General features: G+C 37.2%; 1 protein-coding gene across 2 annotated transcripts in view; it reads right to left on the bottom strand.

Moving 5' to 3' along the window:
• The window catches only part of LOC130267277 (protocadherin alpha-C2-like), a 374,990-nt gene that overhangs the window by 307,388 nt on the left and 46,055 nt on the right, over positions 1-21,547 (bottom strand). The window contains exon 1 of one of the 2 annotated variants that reach the window (XM_056516746.1): positions 6,463-8,971. The exons of the other annotated variant lie outside the window; for it this stretch is intronic. Within the exon in view, the coding sequence (XP_056372721.1) occupies positions 6,463-8,829 (2,367 nt within the window). The 5' untranslated portion in view covers positions 8,830-8,971. Of the gene's footprint in view, positions 1-6,462; positions 8,972-21,547 lie in introns of those variants that run through there. 2 annotated transcript variants of the gene reach the window in all.

Here is a 21,547-nt window from a genome sequence, read left to right as displayed (position 1 = left end):
ACTTGTTGGGCTATGTCCAGCATCTGACATAGGTGAACTTAGCCTAGATCTCAATGCAACTGATGCCAGAACTGATGGCATACGGCATCCATTTTTTTTGCATGGTAGACAGGAAAACGCAGCAAGCTGCGTTCCCCTGTCCAGTGCCATCTGGCTGGTCCAACAATCCGGCGTCAAAATTGAGACGCTGGATGACTGTGAACTGTCCCATTCAAATGAATGGGATCAGTTCTAACATCAGTTTCCCTCTGATGCACGTCAGAGGGGAAATATGTCGGATGCCTGATATATGTAAACCCAGCCTTATTCGCCACTTGTAGGTGGGGGGAACAGTTGCTTATTAAGGAACAATCTAAAACCCGGAAAATATCATGGACAATGCATTTTTCTTGAAGGCATCTGATGGTTCCTTCAGCAGCTGTCCAGTCTAAATAGTTATATCCTTTCAATCCAAGTGTGGAATTGGGTGAAAGAGCATGGAATTATCCCTTTATTAAGCAGTACACAAAAGCTTTTGGACACAGAAAGGCTTTAAAGGGGTACTCCGCTGCTCAGAGTTTGGAACAAAATGTTCCAAATGCTTTGACCCGGCGCCGGGAGCTCGTGTCGTCATAGCTCCGCCCCTCATGATGGCACACTCCGCCCCCTAAATGCAAATCTATGGGAGGGGGTGTGACGGCTGTAGGTTCACATAGCTGCTTTAGGGTTATAAAAAGCATGCACTTTGCTTACATAGTTGTAAAAATGTAAACATCTTATTTTTGGGGAAAGAATTCAGGTTTTGTCTTCTATCCTTGCATCATATAGTTATATAGAGCATGCATTTATACAGTATGTTTTGCAAATATAAAAATGTTTGTGCAGATCTCATGACAGGGGAGAGGGGAGGGGGAGCAGAGGCGTTCATCATGCTCCAGGGGAAACACCCCCAGCATCTGAGAGAAATGCAAAAGACTGAGCACAGTTAAACATAGATCAAAAGGTATTTCACATATTAACACCTGCATGCACATTACTACACTAATATAAGCATTTTTTTTAAGTGTCTTACTAATGACAGTAAGTTATGCTTTAAGGACTCAGAAACAGCAATCCAGGTCACCTCCATCCCTCCTCCTGCGCACGGATCCTGCACCAAGCCAGCGCACAACTTATGAACAAGAAATGAAGGTGATCAAGCCCTTAGGAAACAGATAATGCTTTATTCAAAGACATCGAACATCTAAAAGCACACGGGTTAACGCATCTCAGCATATCAGATGCATTTCCAGCATGTTTCCATCAGACGTGTTTCCATGCGTGCTATTTGTCCATGATGTACTTTCCCACACCTGCTACCTTTAATATCCACAAATTTGGGTAGAGAGGGGAGCAACACGTTCCAAAGGGGGAAATGGGCATTACAAAATACACACATAACATTAAAATAGTGTAATATATGTGTAAACCACATTGGAAGAAAATACAATAAAATACACTATCATAGCACAGAAAAAAAACTAAAATGCGGCTACGCTGCAACTGAGAAATCAGGTGAACAAATCAGTGGTGTCTTGAATTTGTCTTCATGAAGTTTAAGTAATGATCATGTGCTTATTGATTGCGGCATCTAAAGGATTCATGCCGGGCACCACCCAGATTGGTGATGTCCGCCATTAGCCACAGGCGACCCCGCTATGACACGCGCTCAGCTCCTGTGTGCATGTCATAAGAGGGGAGCGGTGCAGGGTGTAAATGTACACCCTGCATCTTTAGGCGTAATTTCACACACAATTGGACCTATAGATGTAGGGTTATACAATACAATTTAAATTTACAATTGATCAACCTTAAACCACTGTAAACCTGAAATTTACCATCCACTAATGAATTAAAACATAACTTTTATTGGGTGCCTGAATGACTAAAAACCTCAACCCACTGGTCTCATTGATGTGTGTACAAAAAGAAAAGCATGCTACTACATGCACAAAAAATTTGAGCCTTAGTGCATAGAGCCCTCAGTACACAGTGCTGCTCGTCCACCCACACTTCCAGACAAAAGCTGCTTAAACAATGTATATTAAAAATATACATATAATGTTATTTTCTATTTTATATAAAACATTTTTGCTAATGACAGGTACACTTTAACCTCTAAAGGACCAAAAGTCTGCGGGGTCACACCGTGCGCGGCACTGATCACGGTGCTACTCGCTATTAACCCTTTAAACGCGGCATTCAAAGTTGATCGCCGCATCAAAAGTGAAAGTAAACTACCCCAGGCTAGCTCAGTCAGCTGTTCTGGACTACTGCGGCGAAAACGCAGTGTCCCGAACAGCTGGAGCACACAAGAAGGGCCCCTACCTTCCTCCTGTGTGTCCGAATGACTGCTCCGTGCCTAAGATCCAGGCATGAGCAGTCAAGCGGCAGAATCATTGATTCAATGCTATCCTATGGGAAAACAATGATCAATGTAAAAGATCAGTGTGTTCAGTGATATAGCCCCCTATGGAGGCTATAACATTGCAAAAAAAAAAAGTGAAAAAAGTTAATAAAGATCATTTAATCCCTCTCCTAATAAAAGTTTGTATTACCCCCCTTTTCTCATTTAAAAAAAAACTGTGTAAATAAAAATAATAATAAACATATGTGGTGTGTCCGAATTAAAAAAATATATTGTTAATTAAACTGCACTGTCAATGGAGTACGCGCCAATAAAATCTAAAGTCCAAAATAGCATATTTTTGGTCACTTTTAAACCCCTTAATGACAAAGGACATAAATGTACGTCCTGGTGAGGTGGTACTTAACGCACCAGGACGTACATTTACGTCCGTTGCATAACCGCGAGCATTGGAGCGATGCTGGCGTCATGCGCGGCAGGTCCCAACTGCTGATAGCAGCCAGGGACCCGTCCGTAATGGCGGACATCCGCGATAGCGCGAATGTCCGCCATTAACCCCTCAGATGTCGTGATCAATTCAGATCACGCCATCTGCAGCATCGCGGTACTTTGAATGGATGATCAGATCGCCAGCAGCGCTGCCGCGGCAATCCAATCATTCAGCATGGCGGCCGGAGGTCCCCCCACCTTGCTCCGGCCGTCTCCAGGGGTCTTCTGCTCTGGTCTGCGATCGAGCGAACCAGAGCAGAAGATGACTGATAACGCTGATCAGTGCTATGTCCTATACATAGCACTGAACATTATTAACAATTGAATGATTGCTATAAATAGTCCCCTATGGGGACTATTAAAGTGTAAAAAGAAAAGGAAAAAAGAAAAGGAAAAAAATGTGAAAAACCCCCTCCCCCAATAAAAACGGAAATTGTCCCATTTTCCCTATTTCACCCCCAAAAAGTGTAAAAAAAAAATATTTATATGCATATTTGGTATGGCCGCGTGCGTAAATATCCCAACTATTATAATAAAATGTTAATCATACCGTACGGTGAAAGACGTGAACGTAAAAAAAAAAGTCCAAAATAGCTGCTTTTTTATAACATTTTATTCCAAAAGAAAAATTCAAAAAAGTATTAAAAGTTTATATAAGCAAATATGGTATCAATAAAAAGTACAGATCATGGCGCAAAAAATTAGACCTCATACCACTTATACGGAAAAATGAAAAAGTTATAGGTCTTCAATATAGGGGAATTTAAACGTACTAATTTGGTTAAACAGTTTGCGATTTTTTTAAGCACAACAGTAATAGAAAAGTATGTAATCATGGGTGTCATTTTAATCGTATTGACCCAAAGAATAAAGAACACATGTCATTTTTACCATAAATTGTACGGGGTGAAAACGAAACCTTCCAAAATTTGCTAAATTGCGGTTTTCTTTTTAATTTCTCCACACAAATAGTATTTTTTTGGTTGCAAAATACATTTTATGGTAAGGTGAGAGATGGCATTACAACGGACAACTGGTCGCGCAAAGAAACAAGCCCTCATACTAGTCTGTGGATGAAAATATAAGAGTTATGATTTTTTGAAGGCGAGGAGGAAAAAATGAAAACGTAAAAATTAAATTGTCTGTGTCCTTCAGTCCCAAATGGGCTTTGTCCTTAAGGGGTTAAATAATGATAAAATTAATAAAAAGATGAAAAAGTCCAATCAATGCAAAAATGATACCGCTAAAAACATCAGATCACGGCACAAAAAATGAGCCCTCATACCGCCCCATACGCAGAAAAATTTAAAAGTTAAAGGGGTCAGAAGGTGACAATTTTAAACGTATAAATTTTACTGCATGTAGCAAAAAATTTTCCCAGAAGTATGACAAAATCAAACCTATATAAGTAGGGTATCATTTTAATCGTATGAACCTACAAAATAAAGAGGTATCATTTTTACCAAAAAATGTACTGCGTAGAAACGGAAGCCCCAAAAATTTACAAAATGGTGTTTTTTCTTCAATTTTGTCGCACATTGATTTTTTTTTTATTTCGCTGTAGATTTTTGGGTAAAATGACTGATGTTATTACAAAGTAGAATTGGTGGTGCAAAAAATAAGCCATCATATTGATTTTTAGGTGCAAAATTGAATAATTTATGATCTTTTAAAATAAGGAGGAAAAAAATGAAAGTGAAAAAATTGAATAACCCCTGGTCCATTTTTTTCTTCCAGCCAGGGGTCGCAGCTAATCAACAGCCATGGGTCGCAGGTAATAGCCTGGCTATTAACCCTTTAGATTCCGTGATCAAAGCTGATCGCGGGACCTAAGGCTGGCAACTCAATGTTGCTGGCCAGTTGCTAGAGGTAATCGAAACTATGATATGAGGACGGGATAGGAGGTTGTGATAGGAGGACGGGATAGGAGGACAGGATAGTAGGACGGGATAGGAGGTCGGTATAGATGGACTGGATAGGAGGACGGCATAGGAGGACGGAAAAGGAGGACAGGAAAGGAGGTCGAGATATGAGGATGGGAAAGGAGGACAGGAAAGGAGGACGGGATAGGAGGACGGAATAGGAGAACGGGATAGGAGGACGAGATAGGAGGATGGGATAGATGGGCGGGATAGATGGACGGGATAGGAGGACGGGAAAGGAGGTCGAGATATGAGGACGGGAAAGGAGGACGGGTAAGGAAAGGAGGTCGAGATATGAGGACGGGATAGGAGGACGGGATAGGAGGACGGGATAGGAGGTCGGGATATGATGACGGGATAGGAGGTCAGGATTTGACTACAATATATGAGGACGGGATATGAAGTCAAAAGCTTCCTCCTTTGTTTATTTTGCTCCTCAACAAGGATTAGGAAGGAAAAACCGGGCAACGCCGGGTACACAGCTAGTAAAAAAATAAAAATATTTGTGGTATCGCCATGTGCATAAATGAGTTATTAAAATATAATGTTAATTAAACCACATGGTAAATGGCGTAAATAGAAAAAAAAATACCAAAGGCCAGGATTGCACATATTTGGTCACTGTAAATACCAGAAGATAAAAAATGCATAAAAGGTGATCAAAAAGTCCATTAAAAATTAAACTTTAAAAAGATCATGGTGCAAAAATTGAGAAAAACAGCCCAGTATACAGAAAAATAAAAAAAAGTTATAGGGGTAAGAAAAGGACAATTCTAAGCATACTAATTTTCTTACAAAAAGTTATATCTTTTTTCACTAGCAAAATAAAACCTATGTAAATTGGATATCTTTGTAATCGTATAGACCTACAGAATTAAGATATTGGCCCTGATTTACTATTGTAAACCTGACCAGTTTTTATTGGGTAAATACCATGGAAAAAATACTTGTGGAGAATCAAAACCCACAAAGAAAACTACACTCCACTCTTAGTAAATCAGGGCCAATGTGTCATTTTTACCCCCAAAAAAGTGCACTATGTAGAAACACAATCCCCTAAAAGTTACATAATGGCATTTTTTTTTCAATGTTGCCCCACAAATATTTTTTTTGGGCTTAACCATACATTTTGTTGTAGAATGAGTGATTGCACTACAAAGTACAAACAGTTCTGCAAACAACAAGCCCCATAGATAGAAATAAAAAAATAAAAAAATTGTAAGAGTTATGGATTTTAAAAGGCGAGAAGGAAAAAATGTTATGCAAGAAATGAAAAATCGCTACGTCATTAAGGGGTTAAGAAGTTTATAAGTTTATCTATATTGGTGTTATTTGTTGAAAGCCAAATGCCCATCCAATTACCTATTTTTTGGGGTTGCTTAAGGCCCTCCTACATCTGGTATGGGAGACACTTTCAGGGCCTATGTCAGAAAGAACTTTAATAAACTTTATTATTGTCCACATGTATCTGTCACACAATCGTCCTAATATAGAATAATGACTTACATTATGAACAAAAGCCATGACACGACTGTAAACACTTCTAAAAAATAAACTTATCCAAGCTTTTACTCATTACAACATTTTATTTGTTTTATAACATAATTTTGATATGTAAAAAATAAATTATATTTATTTTGTTTTATTTTATTTAAGTAGTCTTACCTGATAGGCAGAGTTAAGTAAAGCTGCTTGCGGAGTGACTTGCTCTTCATTCCCTGGAGATTGAGAGTTATTTGGAGTGAAGACAATTAAGTCACTTTTAGGTCGGAATGAGTTGGAAGTCATTTTATACTGAGTGTGTTGGGAATACATCCAGCTTCCTCCAGTGTTGGAGCAGATTTTGTAATTTTCTTTCAGTTCATTGACCTCATCTCTATATTTTTGCCATTTTAAAACAGTAAACACTATTAGAGTAATGAGAAATATACTTGATATGATGCAGATCGCAACAACCAAGTAAACATTTGCATCAGAAAACTCATCACCATTCCGCTTTGTCTCTTGATTATCAAACTTTAGTTCTTCTCCAGACTCCACCACAGATATGATAATTTGTGTTTCTGCTGTCATGGCTGGTTCTCCATGATCATGAGCTACTACGTGCAATCTAAACTCATCATTGTCTGAATCTGTAAATGATCGCTTCAAAGTTATTTCTCCAGTTTGATGTGCAATGGTGAATGGCGATTTTCCAAATCCGCCAAGGTCCTTTAACTTATAAAACGTCCAAGCATTGTATCCAGAATCCAGGTCTATGGCCTTTACTTTAGTTATCAGGTGTCCGGGTTCTGCTGACTTTGAAGCTTTAATTGTTAGTTCAGAATGAAGTGGGGTGAATGTAGGAGCATTGTCATTAATGTCTTCAATGAATATGTTTAGTGTAAGGTTAGAGCTGAGTGCTTGTACACCAGCATCAGAGGCCTTTATGTGACATTGGAAATATGCAATCTGTTCATGGTCAAATGATACCAAAGCAAAGACCTTTCCATTCTCTGGATTAACGGAAATGTAAGAAGAAATGGGAACCCCATCAATTGTGCGCTCCCAAATTGAATAAGTAATAAAAGAATTCTGCCCAATGTCTGGGTCAAGGGCTGAAGCTGTATATATATGCAGTCCTGGTGGGTTATTCTCCTTAATGAATATTGTGTCTATTGGCTGGATAAATCTTGGAGCATTGTCATTGACATCACTAATATCTATCTTCAGAGTTTTTGAGGTAGACAGGGATGGAAAACCTTCATCTCTTGCAGTAATTGTAACTTCATATTCATCTTTCTTCTCTCGATCCAAAGGTCCATTCACAGTCAAAGAAAAATCACTCATAAAAGCTGGATTTACTTTAAAAGGTGAAGGCTCAGAAATGTAGCAATTAACTTTTCCATTTAACCCAGAATCTTTATCATGAACACTGATGATGGCGACTGTTGTCCCCTGAGGAGAATTTTCTGGAACAGGAACTGATAATGATGTCACCGTTATTTTGGGTTGGTTGTCATTGACATCTACAACAGTTACTAGAACTTTACAATAACCAACATGCTGAAGATCTCCATGATCAATAGCTTCAACCTGAATTTCCAACATTTTAACAGTTTCAAAATCCAATTTGCCTTTTACTCTTATTTCCCCGTTGTGTTTATCCAAGGTAAATGTTTTCCTTATCTCTTCAGACACCATTTTGCTAAATGTGTAGAGTATTTCTCCATTTTTTCCTTCATCCAGGTCAGTGGCATTTAGCTTGAACACTAATGTTCCTTCTACAGCATTTTCATTGACACTGCATTGGTAAAATGGCTGATCAAACACAGGAGCATTATCATTAAAATCCTCCACATTAACAATAATATGTGTGGTGCCACTCAGTCTTGGTTTGCCTCCATCATATGCTGTAAGGGAGAGATTGTGAACAGACTGCTTCTCTCTGTCTAAATTCCTTTTTAGCACAAGCTCTAAAGACTTGATTTGATTTATATATTTCTGAAAATCCAATACAAAATATTCACTTGCACTGAGCTCATAGTTTGTTATAGAATTTGTTCCAAGATCTGGATCAGTGGCTACATTCAATGAAAAACGAGATCCTGCATGTTTCATTTCTGATATGACAATGTTATTGACACTGGTGGGGAATACTGGATTATTATCATTTATATCTTCTATTTCTACATCTACACGATACATCTGCACAGGCTTATCTACAATAACCTGCAGAGGAATAATACAGAATTGTGTATCTGGACATAATGACTCTCTGTCTATTGTCTCTTTAACAAACAGGATTCCATTCTGCAGATTAACCTGGAAATATTCCTTCTCATCTCTAGAGACAAGATGTAACATTCTAGAATTTATCTCACCTATATCCAGTCCAAGATCCTGAGCAATTCTCCCAACAAAGGTGCCATGCTTGGATTCCTCCGGAATGATATAATGCAGCTGACTCAGGATCACATCCCATGATATTTGTAACAAAAACAAATGGACCAACCTGTTCCTTGCTTGATAATCCTGTCTCTGATTGAGCATTTCTTAAAATCAGTAAAGATAAAGGTGATGATTTGTCCAGATAAAAAGGCACTAATGCTGATGGAAGAACGAAGAAATTGGAAAAAAAAATCTATCATGGCCGGAGTCCCTTGAAGAAGAATTTCATTCAACGATGCAGAAATGCATTTCCTCCTTCCTTCCTGCAATTAGTTGGGGTAGAGTGCCATCTAGTGCTTGACTTTCAGGTTACATGTAAGTTTTTAAGTCTTTTTCTTATTTATCCAATTATTTATATACTATTTGATAAGTTCAAATGCAAAATTAATACAATATATATTTTTTTTAAATAAATTAAAATTAGGATTTTATAAAAACTGGTAAGTATTTACTATTGTTTGATGTTTGTATACTTTATAATTAATAGATTATATGTAAGTGTCAAACATATTTTTAAGTTTTAGATCATTAGTATTCTTTTCTTATCTTGTTTATAATATTAGAAGCTTTAATTAACCTCCCCGATACTGGAGGATAAGGATAGTTTGAAGATTTTTAACATGTCATCACGCACACTAGAGGCAGATGAAATTGCTCTTCTCTCAAAAGGTCTTTCATTTACACCTTTACCGAAATTTGACAGCTTTAATTGGATTAAAGATGTAAATATTTTTGCTCATAAATTAGCCCTTATTAAGTGGCATTTACAGAAGGACACTGACTCTAGAGCACAATTGCGATGGGATGAGGAAACTAGACATACACTTCATGAACTTTTATTAGAAAATGAAGGTGTCACCGTGGATTTTGAAGCACCCTATACTGATCTAATACCGAGGTCTCTTATGACCCCAGTTTTCTCTCAATATGGCAATATTGAGACATTTGTTGCTCAAACTACAGCTGACATTGAAGCTATTCGCCCACAGAAGCATCTTATAAATTCAAATTTCATAATGGGGGAGCAGCAGGCTTTGGAGACATGGAGATCAAACCAGTCCATAATCATAAAACCCTCTGATAAGTGGGGGGGGGGGGGGGGGGCACGGTGATTATGGACCAACCCGACTCTGTCTCTATGGTCATGGTACTTCTCTCTGATCAAGAGAAATATGAGAAACTACCATCTGATCCCACCGGTGAATAACTGGCCCAATTTAAAACCTTTATTGGCAAATGCTGGGCAACAGTCATTGATATCTACGGATGAACAAAAATTTCTTTACAATGTACATCCCACTATTGCAACGTTTTATGCATTGCCTAAAACGCACAAAAATACCACACCAATTCGCGGCCGACCCATAGTCTCAGGGAATAATTGTCTTACGAAGGGGGCGAGCATCTATATACACAAGGTGCTATCTCCCTTTGTAATCACATTACCATTACCAAGGATACTGTGTTAAAACGTCAAGCTATTACTGTAACAAGGACTATCGTACTTAGCAGCCTCAATGTTGAGAGTCTATACAGCAATATCCAGCATGACTTGGGGATCACCGCTATCACACACTTTTTGAGCATCAAAAGCACCTTTTTCTCTGGACACAATGCTTTTGTTGTTGATTTATTGAAGCTTATTCTTACTCATATTTATTTTTTATTCAACGGCACTTTCTATCACCAAACATAGGGAACAGCTATGGGATCTTTTTGTGCCTACTTATGCTCATTTGTCTTTAGGGTGGTGGGAAGACACTATTGTTTTTTTTTTGTTTTTTTTTTTATAAAACTGTTTATTTGTAGATTTTACAATTTTACAAAATGATAGCAAAGCAAAATAAAGATAAGGTATGAAGACAAAAATGGAAATTAAAACATCTCAATGTCATGTATATATAGCAAAGGTATGACATCACAATAACAATTAGTAGCATTGTCACTATGCTTCAATATACAATTCAGGCTATTTTTTAATACCTAATTAAGTCAGTCAATAGAAAATGGATTAAGCTTACCATTCTACACATGGCAAGTTAGCTTACCTACATGACCAGTATAACAGCCTTGCTGAGCATATTCCATTTAAGTAAAGAGAGAAGAAAGAGAAAAAGAAAAAAGAAGAAATAAAATAGAAAAAATAAAAAATAAAATAGAAAGGAAATAAAAGAAAATATAGGTAAAATTTAAAAACACAAACTAGAAAGACAAGCTGCATGATCCCCTTCAACCTTTTGGTAGTTTTTGTTATTTTGTCATTGGTGTTCTTGCTATGTATCGTATTCATCCCATAGCCGCCAAATTTTATAAAATTTCGGCAATGAGTTCTCTAATGACGCTGAAAAATATTCCATTCTTTTTATTTCTCTAATCCTATCTAGTAATACATTTATAGGTGGATGTGTACTCTCATTCTACCAACTAGCTATTACACACTTGACCGCAGTCAGGATATGTAATAAAGGTCTAGTCTGTGTTTTATTAAGGTTTCTAGGGAACATATTCAAAAGGACTATAGATTGATCTAGGGGTAAAGGTATCCCCAAAAGACGCCTCACTAGGATTCCAATAATCGGCCAGGGCAGGGCAATCCCAAAAAATATGTGGAAGAGTACCCCTGGCTTGTCGGCACCTCCAGCATAAGGGTGGAACCTGGGGAAAAATGTGATTCAATAGATCGGGTGTATGGTACCAAAAGGTGAGTACTTTATATTGATTTTGCCTGTAATTTATACAAGAAGAAGATTTAGCTGCATTCGACCAAATTGTCTGCCATTGTCCAATAGTTAGAGTCTGACCCAGGTACGCCTCCCACTTGTCCATATACGAGTGTCGTATTTTAGCAACATCCTGTGGTATGAGTAACAGAGAGTAAATGTCTGATATAAGCCCTCTAGTCGATGTGGAATTTTTACATAAAGACTCAAAGGGTGTCATAGGAGGAAGGGTCGCCACTGAAGTAAGGGAGGTCAGTTGGGTGCACACATCTTGATATAGTGAGTATGAGGAATCTGGGAGATTATATTTAGACTGTAAGTCTGAGAAGGGGATTAATGTACATTTCAACAGGTCTATCAGGTCCATCAAATAAAAGAGTTCTCTAAGTACCACGTCACTCCTGTAACTAGATGGGAAGGAGGGACTAGATATCAGTGGAGTAAATAGAGACTTTGGTGATTTAAGTCCACATGTTGACCAGGTTGCCTCCCATACCTTAAGTGTTAATGCAGTAAACTTCAGTATTTTCTTAGGAATTTTGGGTGTCTGCCATGTCCAGATTAAGGAGCTAGGATGGACCGGTGATATCTATTCCGTTTCAATTTCCGACCATCTATTTGTCAATTTAAATGCAGTCAGAGAAGGAATCCTTCTTAAGTGGACAATATTGTTTTTGTTGAAGCTTTAACTTCTTTCACGGATCATATCCCTTTCTGGGGTCCTTATAGCGATGATGTCCTCATTCTTTGCGACAGAGATATCTCACTTTTCACTGATGTTGTTCACCTTTTAAATGCTAATGACATAGGGATGGTATTCACTAGTGAAATTGAAGGCTCTTCTATAAATTTCTTGGACCTCCACATCTATATTGATGAGGATTTAAAGATTCAAACACAGGTATACCATAAACCTACATCTGTCAACTCATTGTTACATTGGAAAAGCCGGCATCCTGACCGTCTAAGGCCAGCATACCCATAGGACAGTATTTGCAGGCAGCCGTAATTGCTCCGAGGATGACAAATTTGAGGGGGAAAGTAGGAGGTTATATCAGAGGTTTAGACAGAGGGATTACCCAATAAAAATCGGAAAAGGGCATATCGACGTGCCCGGGCCACTGATAGAAGAGCAACACTTACCTCATTGGATCAGAATGAACAATCAAACCGTATATGGTTATAGGTTCTTTTGACGGCTATACACACAAAATCATGGGTATTCTGCGGAAACATTGTCACCTTATTTCCACAGATAGAGATCTTGCACCGCTGATTGGAGACAGGCCTAGTATTACATTTAGAATAGGACCTAACCTATGGGACATATTGGTCCATTGCCACCTGGAGACCCCTAGCCAAGGCGAACGTGGTTAGGCAATAAAACTGTAGGTTATTTTCCATGTGGCCACTGTTCCTTCTGTTCTTATATTATCAAAACTAAAGTATTCACTATCCCCATAGACTCTCGAACCTATGACATAAGACAATTCATCAACTTCATTGTAATTCATGTACACATGTTTTCGTGTCCGAGAATTCAAGAGACGTATCTCACAGCACTTAAGCTCCATCAGAACGAAAAAGCATAGCCCCATATCCGGCCCATGTAATTGCTACATAATAATAGTATTAAAGATATATGTTTTTGGGGGCTGTACAGTTACAGTTACTGGGTGTGAGACAAGGGAATATCAATCAGCAATTGTTGAGAGAAGAAGCCAGATGGATACACAGATTAAAAGGTATGACCCCGCAAGGCCTTAATGAAAGCTTTTCTTTTGCTGCCTTTTTTGATTCGCTCTAAATGTTCATATCTTGGTATCTATTGTTTTTTAGTGATGTTTTTGGTCCCCTTCTGTAAGTTACTTCCAATTCTTTGGCTTTAGGTCAATTTAGGGCGCATTACGACCCCTGTAGTTCAACCGGACCATTATGTATGTAAATTAAATGAAACTGCTTCGGTACAGAGAGAGAAAATGATTTTTACCAGTAGCCTCTGGTGAAATGTTTGATTATTTCACTAATGTTTGATTATTCTGTGTGCACCATAATTAAATTAAAAAAACTAAATTTCTTGAAATACCTTTACAGTTTTATAATTGAAATACCTTTATAGTTTATAATTGTTAAGAACATTGGTAGGGCATCTCTTATAGAAGACCACTTCTGATTTAGAACATATGTTTTACAGAAGACCTCTTGGAGAACTTCTGATTTAAAAACTTCTGATTTAAAAAAATATTTTAAAAGTTTAATATCCTTTCTATACATTGTTGATTTTTGTTTTAGATGACTACATCTGTATTGATCACGCCATCTGAGGGGTTAATGGTGGACATCCGTGCAATCGCGGATGTCGGCCATTACCGGCAGATCCCTGGCTGCTGATAGCAGCCGGTACCTGCAGTGTATGACGCGAAAACCGCTCTGATGCTCACAGTCATACACAGGAAGTAAATGTACATCCTGGTGCGCTACGTACCTCCGCACCAGGACGTACATTTACGTCCGTGGTCATTAAGGGGTTTAAGTAGTTGGACCAAGTATAAAAAGCAAAACAAATTAAGGGGCATATCATTATCTAAAGACTAAAATAATTAAACCTACAGTATGTAGCATTATGAAAAGACACGTAAGGGAGGTGTGAGAAATTGGTACAGGTATGTAAATGACCCACAAAAAGTATAGTTCAAATTTCTTCCATTTAAATAAAGCCTCATAAAAAAACATGAAGTAATTTCTAAAGCAGAAGAAAAAACAAGGTTCAATCTAAGGTTAAAGGTTCAGAATCAACAAGTTAGCTTTACTGTAAAAGCTGAGAATGCATGAAATCATCACCTTAAGAGCCATTAGCTTTTGTTAAATTGAACATGTAGAGTTTAATATACAAATTGCAAACAGACTGAATCATCATGCAATAAGGTGTTAATTTACCCATAAAAAACACAATCTTTCAGCCCTACATTATTGCTTATTTAAGCAGTTGTATACAATAAACCATATATATATATATATATATATATATATATATATATATATTGCATACGCTGCTTTTACCCCATAAACTAGGAGCTTTTTCTTGGCCAGAATTCTTGTACATGACCACCTACATCAGATTTTCAATATGCATATTTACAATGTATACTATTTTTTTTTAAATACTACGCAAATGTTGGTTTATTTGTAGTTAACATATGATTTCAATACATTCTATAAATTTTGTTATTAATACAAAGTTGCAGCTTACACTGTAGAAATACTGAATAATCATTTAACATATAAAATGATAATAAAAGTTGGCTTTTTCAAAATATTTTACTTTGTTTTCACAACTCAGAGTCTATAGCCTTTTGGACAATAAATAATGTTGTTTTTTTAACTAGTTTTACAACATAGTAAGATACAGGATATAATGTGTCCAAAAATACCCAACAAAAAGCCTAAATAAAAAAGTACAAAAAATAAATAAATAAATAAAACAATAACTCTTATTGTTTGAACAACAACCTTTAAAATACCAATAAGGTTTATAGATCTTTACAGGAGGTTTAACAAACTGTGTAAAGTGTACCCATTTATTGGGTACCAGAAAATTATACAATTTTGTAAAAAAAAACTCAATCCTTGCAGTAACTGTATAACTGCTGTATGCCCTGGAGGAAGCCATTTAGTCTTTCAAGTTAGACATTGGGTTATCTGCTCTCACCTTTGCCCATGTCAGGAACAGCCCCCAACAGGAGAAAATCCCTTTAGCAAACCTCTCTAGACACAGACAGAGGTTGGTACAGAAAGTCCCTCTGTCAAGTTAAAAGATGACACGACTTCCCGCAGGAGGGCATATACAGCAGCTGATAAATCCCAGAAGGCTTGATATTTTTTTTAAATTAAAAGTAATTTCCCAATTTGTATAACTTCTGGCACCACATGATTTAAAAGTACCCCTTTAAACATATCCTAGGCCCAACCGTTAGTTTGTCTGGACCAAAGTAGATTTTGGACCAGATCAAGCTTTTGCTCTTTCACTTATCAACTGTCAGTGGAGTATTACTGTTACTATGGATTTATTATGAAATTACATGGAATATAATAATATATAATAAATAAATATAAAATTTTTAAAAATTCTAACATTTTTGTTAATTTATTTTTATTTGTGATAAATGTGATTTGTAATAAAATGTGAGTTTTGCTCGCAATTACAGCATTTACAATTACTGTACAATACATTATGCCATCTTATAAAAAATAATTACAAATGCAATGGTCTACTCAAGTATCACCAGCCTTAAAAAAATCATTGTATTAATAAATGAATCACCAGAAAAATTAGCAAAACTCATGAGAATGTTCTAGTCCTTTCAGCTCTGATCAGTAAAACATTAGAGACATCTCAAAGCTAAGAGGAACATTCAAGGAAGCACTCAATTTAGTAATCGCTAGGAACTCAAGTTGAAGGGCACATCCTTTTAAACCCAAAGTATAGGGTATAAGATGCCTGATCACGGGGGTCCCGCCTCTGGGGGAAAATATATATATTTTTTTTAAATCAACTTGTGCCAAAAAGTTATACAGATTTGTAAATTACTTAATTACTTAATCCTTCCAATACTTATTAGCTGTTGTATGCTACAGAGGAAATTGTTTTCTTTTCAGATTTCTTTTCTGTCTGTCCACAGTGCTCTCTGCTGACACCTCGGTCCATTTTAGAAACTGTCCAGAGCAGCATATGTTTGCTACGGGGATTTTCTCTTGCTCTGGACAGTTCCTGAAATGGATAGAGGTGGCAGCAAAGAGCACTGTGGACAGACAGAAAAGACATCCAAAAAGAAAAGCATTTCCTCTATAGTATACAGCAGCTAATAAGTACTTGAAGGATTAAGATTGTGTAATAGAAATAATTTATAAATCTGTTTAACTTTCTGGCACCAGCTGATTAAAAGAAAAAGGTTTTCCACCAGAGTACCCCTCTAAGGGCACAGCCAAATATATTTTTGCATTTTTGTGTTTTCCTCCTCACCTTCTTAAATCCATAACTCTTTTATATTTCAATAATTTCACTAGTTTTCCCCTAAAATGTATGGTAAAATCCCCAAAAAATGTTTTGTCTAAGGAAATTTTAACGAAAATCACAATTTAGCAAATTTAAGGGGGTTTTGTTTTCACACTGTGCACTTTATGGTAAAAATGAAAAGTTTTCTTTATTTTGTGAGTCAATACGATTTAAATGATACACATGGTTACATACTTTACTATTATTGTACTGGTTTTAAAAAATCGTAAATTTGTTTTACAAAATCAGTACATCAGTACTCTAACTTTATCAATTTTCCGTATACGGGGATGTATAAGAGCGAATTTTTTGCACCATGGTCTGTAGTTTTTTAGTACCACTTTTGTGTATATGTGACTTTTTGATCGATATGTAAAAAAAAATGTGCCATGTGACATGACCAAAAAGCTGAAGTTTTGGACTTTTTTTTTCTTTTACGTTTATGCCGCTCACCGTTTGGGATCATTAACATTATATTTTTATAGTTCGGACATTTATACATGTGGCAATACCAAATATGTTTACTATTTATCATTTTTTACGCTTTTTTGATTAAAATGGGGAAAAGGGGTGATTGAAATCTTTATTGGGGAAGGGTCTTTTTCAAATTTTTTTTCACTTTTTAAAAAACTTTTTTCACATTTATTATACACTTTTTGTAGTCACCATCAAATTGTTAATACTTTTCAGTGCTATGAATAGGCATATCACTGAACAGAATTATCTGGGATCTTCTGCTCTGGTCTGCCAGGAGGCAGATCAGAGCAGAAGACCCTGGGAGGGCGACAGAGGCAGGTGAGAGGACCTCTATCCGCCATCTTGGCTGATATGATCCTCGCGGCATGTCGCGCGCGATCAGATCAGTCATTTAAAGTGCCGCACTACCACAGATGCCATGATCTGTATTGATCACGGCACCTCAGGGGTTAATGGCAGACATGAGCGTTATCACTTATGTCTGCTTTTACTGGCAGGTCTGCTGCTGACAGCCGCCGGGACCCTCCGTGCATGAAGTGCGAAGTTATTCGCTGCAGCGCCGTACATTTATGGCGCATGTCCTTAAAAGGTTAAACTTGTTTTTGGAGCAGCCATCCTTTATATACTGCTGTCCATGGTTTTGAGGTCTCAAAACTCCCTCTACAGAAAAGTTTCTAAGGGTTATCAATGTACTGGGCTGACTAATAAAACCAGAGCAGGAGCACAGTGTGAGTACCACCTTCAATTGTGGCATCCTTTGGGATTAATGCACAAGAAAAAATGTTTAAAACTAAGGATCTATATCATTTTAAACAATGAAAACATCTGAAACATATTCGAACATATATAAATATATATATATGCACTTCTAACAAAAATGTATCTAGTACCATTTATGTAGTGCCTGTTCATATACATTTTATAATTATAATGCAATATGATTGGGATTGTATATCATGTTTGTTCATATACAGTAGGGCAAAAAAGTTTTTAGTCTGCCACCAATTGTGCAAGTTCTCCCACTTAAAAGGATTAGAGAGGCCTGCAATTTTCATCATAGGAATACCTCAACCATGAGAGGCAAAATGAGGGAAAAATTACATAAAATCACATTGTCTGATTTTTAAAGAATTTATTTGCAAATTATGTTGGAAAATAAGCATTTGGTCACCTACAAACAAGCAAGATTTCTGGCTCTCACAGACCTGTAACATCTTCTTTGAGAGTCTCCTCTGTCCTGTTTGAATTTGTTATCAGTATAAAAGACACCTGTCCACAACCTCAAACAGTCACACTCCAAACTCCCCTATGGCCAAGACAAAAGAACTGCCGGAGGACACCTGAAACAAAATTGTAGACCTGCACCAGGCTGGGAAGACTGAATCTGCAATAGGCAAACAGCTTGGTGTGAAGAAATCAACTGTGGGAGCAATTATTAGAAAATGGAAGACACACAAGACCACTGATATTCTCCCTCAATCTGGGGCTTCATGTAAGATCTCACCCCGTGGTGTCAAAATGATCACAGGAGCGGTGAGCAAAAATCCCAAAACCACACAGGGGGGCCAAGTGATTGACCTGCAGAGAGCTGGGACCAAAGTAACAAAGGCTGCCATCAGTAACACACTATGCCGCCAGGGACTCAAATCATGCAGTGCCAGACATGCCCCCCTGCTTAAGCCAGTACATGTCCAGGCCCATCTGAAGTTTGCTAGAGAGCATTTGGATGATCCAGAATAGGATTGGGAGAATGTCATGTGGTCAGATGAAACCAAAGTAAAACTTTTTGGTAAAAACTCAACTTGTCTTGTTTGGAGGAGAAAGAATGCTGAGTTGCATCCAAAGAACACCGTACCTACTGTGAAGCATGGGGATGGAAACATAATGCTTTGGGGCTGTTTTTCTGCAAAGGGACCAGGAGGACTGATCCGTGTAAATGAAAGAATGAATGGGGCCATGTATCGTGAGATTTTGAGTAAAAACCTCCTTCCATCAGCAAGGGCTTTGAAGATCAAACGTGGCTGGGTCTTTCAGCATGACAATGATCCCAAACACACCGCCCAGGCAACAAAGGAGTGGCTTCATAAAATAAGCATTTTAGGGTCCTGGAGTGTCCTAGCCAGTCTCCAGATCTCAACTCCATAGAAAACCTTTGAAAAGAGCTGAAAGTCTGTGTTGCCCAGCGACAGCCCCAAAACATCACTGCTCTAGAGGAGATCTGCATGGAGGAATGGGCCAAAATACCAGCAACAGTGTGGGAAAACCTTGTGAAGACTTACAGAAAATGTTTGACCTCTGTCATTGCCAACAAAGGGTATATAACAAAGTATTGAGATGAACTTTTGACCAAATACATATTTTACACCATCATTTGCAAATACATTCTTTAAAAATCAGACAAAGTGATTTTATTGATTCATTTTTTTTCTCATTATGTCTCTCATAGTTGAGGTATACCTATGATATAAATTACAGGCCTCTCTCATCTTTTTAAGTGGGAGAACTTGCACAATTGGTGGTTGAATAAATACTTTTTTGCCCTACTGTACAGTATATTCTCTATTAGGTTTTGCTATGGCCTATATGTAATAAAACATTTCTAATTTGTTCAGTCTTAACGGTTAAGAAGAATTTGGTTTCATTATCTGTTTTATTGCTTGATCTTCATTGCCTGCAGTTTGAGAAATATTAGGAGTAAAGACTGTTAGGTCATTCTTGGCTTGCTTTGAGTTGGAAAGTTAAGAACACATCCAGCTTCCTCTAGTATTGGAGCAAATCTTATAATTCTCCTTTAATTGATTAACCTCAACTCTATATTTTTGCCATCTTAAAACTGTGAATGTAATCATAGTTATAAGGAATCTACTTGAAGTAATGCAGATAGCCACTACAGATATACATTTGGGTCAGAAAAGTATCTTTTCTGGATTCATTATTTTCAAAAGAAATCTCTTCTCCTGACTGTTATTGTAGTCATTGGCTGGGCCACTATTTGTAATCTGTAATCTTCATTATCTGTTTCTGTAAATAAGCGTATTACGTTGATATCACAAGTTTGTCAAGTATTAGTAAAGCATTATCTTCCAGATCCTTTAAGATCTTTAAATTGACATTAAAGCAGTATATCCAGAATCCATATCTATAGCATTTACTTTGGTTACCAGATGTCCTGGTTGGGCCATCTTTGAAGTTATAAAGGTCAGATCTAAATAAAGTGATGAAAATACTGTATCATTATCCTCAATGTAAGTGATGAAATACTAAGTGTGAGATTAGAGCTGAGTGGAGGTAGGCCGGCATCAGTGGCTTTTAAATGACACTGAAAAGTTTTTCATGGCCAAAAGAAACTAAAGCAACACCTTCCTGTTTTCTGGATTTATTGAGATATATGAAAAATCAATCAGAATGTCACTAACCGCATATGTGACATATGTGACCAGCCTGCTCTTTCTTTGGAAATCCGTATTCTTACTCAAATTCACAAAAGATGAAAATACCCACATGATTAAAGAGCCAGACTATGGAAGAAAGATCTATAATGGACAATATCCGTACAGAAAAATGTTGGGCTGATTCCAGTGGATAAACAGAATCCCTCTGCAATGTTCTGCTATAAGTTGGAGTGACATCTAGTGCTTTGTTTCAAGACTACATCTGGTGAACTGTGTAAATAAATGTATATGTATCTCTATAAAATGTTTAAGTGCAATTTAGTTTGTGGTTTATAATCAAACTTATGTTATTGATGGATTTATTATTATTCACTAAATTTACAGCAGTGGTGGCATAAATATTAGGAAGGATTACATGTTTGCATTCATTTTTGGTTCAGAAACAATATAAAATATGGACAATATTTACATGCTATATTTATCTTCTTTTCTAGTTGAATAAAATTAGTGTTGCTCACGAATATTCGCAATTCGAATATTATTCGCGAATATCGCATATTCGCGAATTTGCGAATTTCGCGAATATAGCGCTATATATTCGTAATTACGAATATTGTTTTTTTTTTTTTTTTTTTTCTTTTTCTTTTTTCACAGTACACATCACAGTGATCACCCCTCTCTGCTTCCAGCTTGTGTGGTGTAAAGAAGGCTCTAATACTACTGTGTGAGACTGGCGTGCGAAAATGCGCATATGCGAAAATTAGCATATGCGAAAATTAGCATATGCGAATTTTCGCCAAATACTAATTTTGTATGTGCTAAGATTCATATAAGTTAATTTTCGCATACGCGAAAATTCGCATATGCGAAAATAAAACGAGAATATAAAGAATATGCGAATATTCGCGAATATATGACGAATATTCGTCCATATATTCGCGAATATTCGCGAATTCGAATATGGCCTATGCCGCTCAACACTAAATAAAATAACCAACCATTTTTAGTATACAGATGTAGCCGCCATCAACTTTATCTTTCAAAGGTGAGCTATTGGATGCCTTGGATGCTAAAGGCCAGGGGCTCATGTCAATAACAGGATTCCCTGCTTCTGTGCTTATTGAGCTGCGAGGCATACGGCATATGACTCACCGCTCATTGAATGCCCGCATTGTTTA

This window comes from Hyla sarda, chromosome 4 (genome assembly GCF_029499605.1).
Source record: "Hyla sarda isolate aHylSar1 chromosome 4, aHylSar1.hap1, whole genome shotgun sequence".
In the NCBI taxonomy this organism is placed as follows: Eukaryota; Metazoa; Chordata; class Amphibia; order Anura; family Hylidae; genus Hyla; species Hyla sarda.
This window is presented reverse-complemented; position numbering and strand designations above follow the sequence as displayed.